The following is a 9,419-nucleotide window of genomic DNA, read 5'->3' as shown; positions in this document are numbered from 1 at the left end:
CATTTTTGCCTACCTCTAGGCCCTGGGAGCATCATACCAACAGCAAGAATCCACTCTCCATCCTAACATGGGTCTGAGAGGAAGAGCTCTAGCCAATAGCAGTGATGACATGAGACATGGGAGAGAGTGGATGAGCCCGGCAGAGGGGGAAAGCAGGGGCTCCAAGGGGGAAGGAACAAAAGCAGAGCCCTCCTAGCAGTTGTCTGGCTCTTGGGAGCCTAGCAATGCCTGAGTGGCCATTTTTCCTTCTAGCCACAATCCACCAGCCAACGCTGTTCTCTATATGTCACAGACCAGGGATGGATGCTAGGACCTTACTGGCTCAAGGTTGTATTGGGTCATGGGCGGAGACAAGAGTGCCACGGTCTTATGTTCAGGAGGAGTTAAGACACACACACAGAAATGATGGGAATGCCTGCTATTTGTCACGCTGCTTGGAGCTCTCACCTCCAACATTGAACATGGGGACCAGCAGGCCCAGCAACCACCTCTTCCCGAAGACCTCCTGTAAGTTCTTGCGCCAGGGCCGGGCCCTCACCGCCACCCCCTTCCGCACCTGGTGGCGGGTTTGCCCCCTCAGGATCAACAGCAGCTGATGGCAGCAGAAGCCCGCGCAGGCCAGGCCGATAGCAAACCAGAGGTAGAGCATGAGGATGACGAACATTTCAGAACCGAGGACAGCTCCTGCAGGGGGGAGGGGAAAGACCAGAATCGCTTTACACCCAGGCCACGTACTGAACTGCGATCCATGCAGGCGCTTTCCACTAGGGAAGGAGGGAGATTAATGAGACTGAAGCTATATGCTGTAGCAATCTCAGCGCTGCAGCGAGGGAAGGAAGGATGAACTAGTTGCCCTAACTTTTTCTTAGTGCCCACGGCTCCTGAAGTGAGAGGGGAGAACTGGGGGACGTGGGGGAGAAGAGAAGGTAGCTTCTTCTCCTGGCAGTGCCTAGATGCCACCATTTCCTTAGAGTCAGAGATGCCGTCTTGCTCTACCTTCTCTTTGTGATCTGGAAACAGGGAGAAGGTGTTTTTTCAGGAGCAGAGGGGGGTGAGCTGAGGATGCAAGGGAGGGAGCTGGCTCCTGGGCAGTTGCCTTGACTGCAGCCCCATCTCCCTACAGAACTGGGAACACTGGCGGGGAGGACTCTGGAAAATGACAGCATGATGGAGAACAGGGCCTAGTCATCAAGAAGTCACAAGCTCCAAGGGCAGTGCAGAGCGCTGACTTAGAAAATAATTCAGTCATTAATGTTAACAAGAGGATAGTATGGCCACGAGAACATTTGGCCAGAGCTGTCAGCCAGGGCCTGCTAAGGCTGGAAGAGGCCCCCAAGATCATCAGTCTAGCTCCCTGCCTTGGGCAGGACCTCTCCAAACCCCTCCAAACTAGCATTCTCTATCATTGGTTTTAAACATCCACTGAATAAGAGATCCCACACTCTTCGTCAGAACTGGGGTGGTCAATCTATGCTAAGTTTGACTCTCCCGGCTCTGTGGCCTTGTATAAATTATCTAATCTCTCCAAGTTACAGTTTGCTAATATGTAAAATGGGCATAATAACAATGACTCCATAAGGTTGCGTGATTCAGGGAAATGGTGTACAAAGTGACCAGCATTCTGGTTCACACTCAGTGCAATGCTCCCTGATGAGGGTCATTTATAGATGAGGAGACTACATCCAAGAAGGGCTCACATTTAACTCCCAAGACCAGCCAGCTTTCTCCTTCTTTCCAGGGCTTTGAGTCCTGGATGGGCTGCAGCTTTGGCAGCCATGGTAGAGACACCTACCTTGACCAGCCTAGCAGCTAGGGCATGGGGTCCAGGAGAGAACTCAAAAGCCCTCCTCAGCCCCTCTCTCCCTGCAGTGCAAGCCAACCTCCACCCCTTCCAATGAGATGAGGGTGCCTGTTCCAGAGACCCCACCTTACAATCTATTCAGCCTCTGTAAATCTCAACCATATCCTTCTTCTCCAGCATTCCCCTGGCTCCAACCCACCTCTTCCCTGGTTTCCCCAGTCCTCAGTTTCCAGACCTCCGAGGGTTGGGCTTTTAAAATTTGTCCAGTCTGAGCAGCGGTGGACTCCACAGCCAGGAGGGTGTGGGCCAGATTCAGGTTTGCTCATTAACAGCCTCATCTTGCCCTCAGTCCTAGGAGATTTGAAAGGTTTCTCCTTGCAAAGTTGGAGACAAATAAGTCCAGCTGCCCAGGGGATGGAGAGCTCACTCTAGCTGGCATTTGGAGCAGCCCCTCAGCTGGCATGGGCCGGCAGTGGGACAGGGCTTACATAGGGCTGTTCCATCCCTCTGACCCACTTCTTCCTTGTCAGCACAGGTTAGCTCAGGCAGCCACGTGCAGGATGAAGGATCCCGGGACCATGGTGCCCTCCAGGCTCCAGGAATGCTGACAGGCAAAGATGGCCCTCCAGCTGTGATGTGAGAACATCAGAGCTGTCAAGTGCAGGGCCTGCCTTGCAACTCAGCTGCAAGGATAAGCCTGAGTTGATGGAAGCTGTTTTCCATAGGCTTTTTTCTGGCACTAAATCAAGACATGCGGAAAAGACCTCGTGGCCTTTTTCTGGCCCCTTGCAGCAGCTACAAAAGGCTATTCTGGGGACCTGCTTTCTCTTGAAGTGTTTGAAGTTGCTCAGCCTAGCTGCCTCAGCTCCTCTGAATTATTTAATAATAGTTCTTCTTTTAGAAAATCACAGAATTTTCCTAAAGGGCCTGATTGGTCACACCATCCAATCTTTCCATCTCTGCTTCCTACCAAGCATCTATAACACCTTTGACAGATCATCACCCAGCATCTTTAATAGACAGCCAGGGACAAGAACCTCTTTTCCACCCAAAGTAGCTCGTTCATCAAGAAGCAGCTCCAGAGGCAGTGTGGTGCAGTGGAAAGAGTAGAGCTCTGGAGGCTAGCAGCTCTGAGTCCAAATCTTGGGTTGGAGTCACACTCGTGTGGTTTGGAAGCAACTTAACCTTGCTGAGCTTTTGGCTCCTGAGCCTTTAAAATGGATGTGATAATCCACATACTATATGTTCAGCAAATGCTAGTCCCCCTTCCCTTCTACTGGACTTTCTGGTGGCACCCACCACGCTGGCACACTTATCCCAATGACACAGGTCAGATGGTGTCATCTCCATTTCCCAGATAAGAGGACTGAGACTCAGAGGGCTGACACAACCTGTACCAACCCCCTGAAGCCCAAAGAAAGGACAACTTCCAAAATTGAACTGGCTAGTCTCCCACCTCCTTGGCATAAGCTGAGGGCCAACACTCCCAACCATGCTGTGCTCTTGTGGCAGATCTGACTCAGGTCGGTACCACAGTTGTGGACAGTTCAATCTATTAAACAGCTTATCCCCTCCTCTTCCCTCCTGTCCACCTGCCCTCCTGAGCAGATGAGAGAGGGTGTGCCCGCAACCATTCGGGTTGAGAATAGAAGGAGAAGACATAGGAAGGGAGACACTGATGGGGTCAGGTGCATGCGTGGGTGGGGAGGGAGAAGGCCTGGTGAGGGGGAAGAAGGAAGGTCAGCAAAGGAGGACAATGGGTGGGACGGGAGAGTTGGAGATTAGAAACCTTGGCCCCCTTTTCCCAGTGGGTATGGGGAGGAGGTAAAAAGGGGTGCTGCAACAAGGATCTGGGCCCCAAGGTAGTCACCGACTGGCTTTGTTCTCCCCCAGATCAAAGTAAGAGCCCCTCTTCCCTTCTATCCTGTCTCCCAAACCTAGCACATATGGACAGGCCTCAAGCCCAGGCTTATCTCAAATCAAACCATTTCAGGATCCTCCCTTTGGAACCATTCATTCTGATGTGATGATGCTACTTGGAAAAGAAAGTGTAATCAGGCTCTCTGGCTCTCCTCATCCCTCCACCTGTCTGTGCTCACACTCCACCCCCTAGCCCGCCCACCTCCCCTCCCCCAGTCTGGTTATTTTGGTCCCAGCAGCCTCCTAGGCCCGTGCCAAGATCCAGAAGGCCCCAGAGTTCCAAGTTCTGGGCCGAATTCAGCCACCAGCCCTCAAGGCAACCCCACAGCTGTGGCCTTCCTGAGTTTCTGAGTTCCCACTACCCAAGGACACAACAGTTCTGCTCCTGTGAAGGACCGGGCTGCAGACCCAACAAAGACCAAAATGGTGGCTTCCCCCAGAATGGAGCAGAACTTTTATGAGGGTCCAGCCCAGGTACATCAAACTAAACTTGGGATCTCAATGGATGTAGCTGCAATGTCTGTCTTTGTCCCTGAAAGGCCAATGGTGTGCGAGATTCCCCGTGCTGCTGGGGGTTGTTTAAACACCTGAGCAGGGGTGGGGGCGGGGCAGAGGCTGCTAGTCAGTAATAGTAAGATCCTGGGCAAGCCATTCAATCCCATATGAGCCTAAGTTTCTTCATCTGGGAGGTGGAGATAAAAATATCAGACACACACATGCATGCATGCTAGCAACTGTAAGAAACAAGTCAGCTGAAGTCAAAGGCCAGGGTAGGGATGGAAATGAGGTAGGGGCGAATTTCAAGGCCAGGTAAACTGCCAGGAGCCAGGTCCCTCTGTGCCAGGAATCATGGAGCTCTCCTTGGGGGCACACTATAGAAAGTACAGTCCCCACCAGGGTGCTCAAGAGAGTGCTGGTGTGAAGGCCCACATGCCTGGCTCCTGCAAGCGTGAGAGTCTCCCTGGAGGGTCAAATCGCACGCCAGTGCCACAGCACTGTGATGTGAAGGTGGAGCCATTAACCACGGCTGCATCTCTAACCAGGGTGGCCCTGCTCTGCGCCATCTGCAGGCTAGAGAACAGCCTGGTGGGGACAAATTTAGTGGGCAGGAGGGTAGGGCTTACCCTTCTGCGGGGGCTGGCCTGGCACCCTGGTCAGTCTCACTGTGGTTGGTTGGCAAGACCTTTGGAAGGCAAAATCCTTGGGGGAATGTGTGAACAGGACTGGAGTCCAGGCAGAGGAAGGTCATAGCATGGGTGTACCTCACAAACTGCATGGAGGGATGGCCAGCACCCAGCCCTGTCTGGCACAGAGCAAGTGTACTGCCTGGATTGCCACACAATTCTATGAGCAAATAGTCAGTGGCAAACAAGGAGGAGATGATGAATGAGGATGGGTGGGGGGCGGCGGTTGGAGAGGGAGGTGGCCGGGTAAATACAGTATGCCCAGTTAACCTGAATTTCAGCTACATAACAGAATATTTCTTTATGTATTTCTTTATTTATAGAGAGAGCATGAGCAGGGGAGAGGAGCAGAGAGAGAGAGAGAGAGAGAGAGAGAGAGAGATTGAGAATCCACAATCAGCACAGAGCCCAACTCGGGGCTCGATCCCACGATCCTGGGATCGTGACCTAAGCCAAGATCAAGAGTCAGATGCTCGACCAACTGAATCACCTAGGCATCCCGTTAACAGAATTTTAAAAATAATATAAGTATGCCCTATGTAATATTTAGGACATACTTATATTAAAAGAGTTATGCATTGTTTATCTGCAGTTACAATTTAACTGGGCATCTTGTATTTTTCTTTACTAAATCTGGCAAACTTGGGGTTGGGGTGGAGGGTCCCTATGTAGGGTACAACCTGCCTGCCAAGGCCCACTCACCGGAGAAGAACTGGCTGATGGAGGTGGGAAGGAGCGTGAGGAAGGCCAGGGGGTGGGCGAAGGAGATGGAAAGGACTGCTGAGATGTAGGCCACCCCGGCCACCATGGAGTAGAGGCAGGCAAGGGAGGTGTAGAGGCAGAACAAGACGAAGTTGCGCATGTTCCTGCCGCCGATGCAGTTGCCGGTGAAGAAACAGTGATGATCGTGCCTCAGGGTGACTCTGGCGCACACGCGGCAGAAGTGGGTGCTGGGCGGGGGGCACGGGGCCCTCCTGGTCGAGGGCCCCTGGCAGGCATCCAGGTCGTCCGGGGAGTTCTGGATGACCAGGACGTAATTGCCCAGGGCATTGGTTGAGAGGAACAGGAAGAGCGCCCCGTGGAGCAGCGCGGGAGAGAAGAGCCAGGCAGCCGAGGGGTCCTGGCGCATGCTGGGCAGGAAGAGGAAGAGCTGCAGCACGAAGGTCACCAGGGAGATGCACAGGAAGTAGGCGGGGGCCACCACGTTGAGCAGCCTCAGGGCCAGCATCCTCGATTACATTCCTAAGGGGCCCAGGGTGAGAGGAAGACTTACTGCAGTGTCCAGGGGGCGCGGTTGGTCACTCCCGCCCCACTGAAACCCAAGCTCCCCACCCCTGTCCCTTGGATCACGCCTCCTCTCTTCCCCAATCCGAGCCCAAGCAGGTGTCAAACCCCAAGACCCAACTGGCCTCTGGGGGTCAGGCCCTATCTCCCAGTGCCCGCTTGGTTTTTGAGCAACCTCTGAGGCTCTAGAACCCTGGAATCAGGCACAACGAGGCAGTCTGGGGGCTAGGGGGTGGGGGGAATGAAGGGCGTGGGGCCAGCGCTCCGCTCCTTTATGGCAGTGGAAATGAGCCCAGGTTTGGGATTTCTCCTCCAGACTCCCTTGGAGGAGAAAGCAAAGAATTTGGAGTGGGGCAAAGAGAAATGACCTGTTGGAAGTCCTGCTTTACCTCCTTTTCTCTGACCCTCTGGCCACCCCCCTCCCCCAATGTTGGGCAATACTCAGGGACCACACCCCTAACCTAAGGCTCCTTGGAGGTATGTGTGCTTATAGGTCTGTGATGTGTGTGTGTGTGTGTGTGTGTGTTGTGTGTGTGTGTGTGTGTGTGTGTGTGTGTGTGTGGTGGTGGTTGTGCTGTGGTGAGTGTGTGTGTATATGTGGGGGGCATTCCTTGTGCATGACTCTGTCCGTGTAATCTGTGTGTGCCTGGGTATCTGTGTTTGTGTATGTATATATCTGTGTATCACACACGCAGCCGCTGCCACCTGGCTTTTAGAAAAAAAAATCAATTAAAACAATCAATACATTCACACACGCGCTCAGGCACCAGGTGAGGTGAAGGGGGGCGCAGTCGGAATACCTGTGTCAGCCGATCCTGGTCAGCCCATCTCCCCGACGCTGGCTGCCCTGGCTATTTCTTTGCAAAGAGCGTTTTCATTTGAAGCGACGAAATTAAAATCCCCCTTCGCGTCGCGCCCTCCCCCCACCCTCCTGAAGCGAGAACCCAAACAACCCCGATGGCGCCGAAACCCTTTCGATGCCAACAAGCCCGCCCTGGGCGAAGGAGTGGATGTTTGGCCAGCCTTTTCGGCGAATCTACCCCCTGCTGCCGAACACCCCCACCTCATTCCCCACTCTACCCTGGCCCCCAAAGCCCTGGTTCCTGCCCAGCTTCGGAAGCCACCGGGAAATAGGATTCCCGGCGCCCGAGAGAACTTTTCCAGGGGCTAAGGAGCCGGCGAGCCCTAGGCGCAGGAAAAGTTCTGGGAAGGCGGCTGCACCCAGGATGGGCAAATGCCACGAGGCCTCCGTCCAGGCTGTCCCGTCCGGATTGGGCGATCGATCACCTTGGAGTCCCCTTTGCAGGTGCCAGTGCCCCCGGGGACCTGCGGCCGCTACAGGGAGCGCGAGCCAATCTCCTCGACAGGAACTCAGCCCGGAGCAAGCCCGGGGGTGGTCGCTAGAGGCCGGGCACCGCCCCCACCCAGGCGCCCCCGGGGGCTGCGGCGGCGCTGCCCACCCCAGAGAGCCCTCGGCTCCGGTCTCCGGCGAAGCAAGTGTCTTCCCCACGCCGGTCGCCAGGGGGGCGCGGGAGCAGCCTCCAGATGCGCCGCGGCGCCTGGCAGGCGGATAGGGGCTGGGGGAGCGAGGGGCGCTCGGCCGGCGGCCCCCGCGCCCTGCACCTGATCAGGGAGCGCGGAGACCGCCCGGGCGGTCCGGGGGCGCGGCGAGCTGTCCGCTCCGCACTGGCGGCCGCCTCGCCCGCGGCGGAGGGCGGCACGGCCGGGAGCCCTAGCGAGGCTGGCGGCGCGGGCGGCCGCCGGCGTCTCGGCCACCGCCTCCTGGACGCCGGGGAAGCCGCCCCCCGCGCCGCCGCCGCTGCCGCCGCCGCCGCCGCCGCCGCCGCCGCACCGCCGCAGAGGGGTGGGGAAATGAACTCACCGAGCTCGGGTCGCGGACAAGAGGAGCCCCGGACGCCGGCTCTCACGCTCCCCGAGGCTGCAAAGTTGTGGGCTCGGCCCCGCTGGCTCGCAGCCTCCTCACGCTTCGCTTCGGGGACTGGGCAGGTAGCGGGGACGTGGGGAGGAGGGAGCGGGCAGCTGCCGTCCTCCCACTTGGGCGCCAGCGAGTGGGGGCCAGGAGGCGGCGGGGATGGCAGCTGGGCACCCCTCAACCCCGCCACCCCTCCCTCCCCTCCTGGGGGCGGCGCTCTGGCCACCCCTCTCAGCATCTTAGACTTGCCCCCCCCCCTTTTCCCCTGGAGTGGGCTGGGGCGCTCTGCCGGACTTCAGCCACCAACTGGGGGGATCTGGATTCAGCGCTGATGTGGATGTGTTAGCCGTCATCTGCTCCTTCCTTCCCTGCTCCCCCCTCTCTCGGAAGGAGGGAGGCCTGGGGGGGGGGGTGTTGAGAGCTCAGTTTGCCAGGGGCAACACCCATAATGATCCACGTTGTTGTGCACAGAGGCGTTGAGAGCCCCAACTCTGGAGCCTGTCTGCCTGGGTCTGAATATCCCCCATCCACGGCCGTGTGATCTTCACATTCCAGTTTCCTCATCTGTAAAACAGAGATGTGAGGATTATGTGACAATATATGTAAAGCCGTTAAACAGGGCCTGCCCGTGGCAAGCTCTATTTGAGTATTAGTTCATAATTACTGCCACTGTTTACTGGGCTCTTGTTACGTACCAGACACTGTGCTAAGCCTTTAGCATAAGACAGCTTTGTTAATCCTCAGCAGAAGTTCAATCATCCCCATTGTGCGGATGAGGAGGTTGAGGCACAGAGAAGCTAAGTCACACACCCAAGGTCATACAGCGGAGAAGTGACAGAGCCTGGGTTCGAACTAATGCATATGCCTTCAGCCTCTAGACACCCGGAATCACCCTGAGACCCAGGGGGAGCTCTCATTTGGGAGAAGGGAGGACAGCAGAAGGTTTTATCCGGACCAGAAGCTCATGCCTAGAGCCCCACCCCTTGTCCCCTGTTCCTATGTCCTTCCTCTTCCTGACTCTACTATTCTGAGGTGGGTACTGAGAGGCACCAAGAGGGTGGGGACACCTGGCCCCGTGCATTTCAGTAGGGATGAGGAGGAAGCAGAGAAAGCTTTAGATACACTGCAGGCATAATGGTGTCACCACTACCCCAATTTCCTGGGCTGTCATAGCTCACTCATCTGGCCTATTCCTCTCCTCTGGGTGAAGGCTAAATTAATAAATAAATGTTTATTGCTTTCTCATCTGGTTGATTAATACAAGGGCAATCCCTCAAAACGAGGACCGTATGTTTAT

The 9,419-nt window shown here is 55.8% G+C and overlaps 1 protein-coding gene across 1 annotated transcript; it reads right to left on the bottom strand.

Moving 5' to 3' along the window:
* Positions 1-418: 418 nt before the first annotated feature.
* Positions 419-8,308, bottom strand: ZDHHC22 (zinc finger DHHC-type palmitoyltransferase 22). Its single transcript, XM_049612435.1, has 3 exons — positions 8,072-8,308; positions 5,608-6,147; positions 419-684 (listed from the first exon to the last, which is right to left on the bottom strand). Exons 2-3 carry the CDS (start codon positions 6,131-6,133, stop codon positions 419-421), a joined length of 792 nt encoding a protein of 263 aa, XP_049468392.1. The 5' UTR covers positions 6,134-6,147; positions 8,072-8,308.
* Positions 8,309-9,419: the final 1,111 nt, after the last annotated feature.

The sequence above is a fragment of the Panthera uncia genome, assembly GCF_023721935.1.
Source record: "Panthera uncia isolate 11264 chromosome B3 unlocalized genomic scaffold, Puncia_PCG_1.0 HiC_scaffold_1, whole genome shotgun sequence".
Lineage (NCBI taxonomy): Eukaryota > Metazoa > Chordata > Mammalia > Carnivora > Felidae > Panthera > Panthera uncia.
Note: the sequence above shows the minus strand (reverse complement) of the source record. Positions and strands in the feature narration are given on the sequence as shown.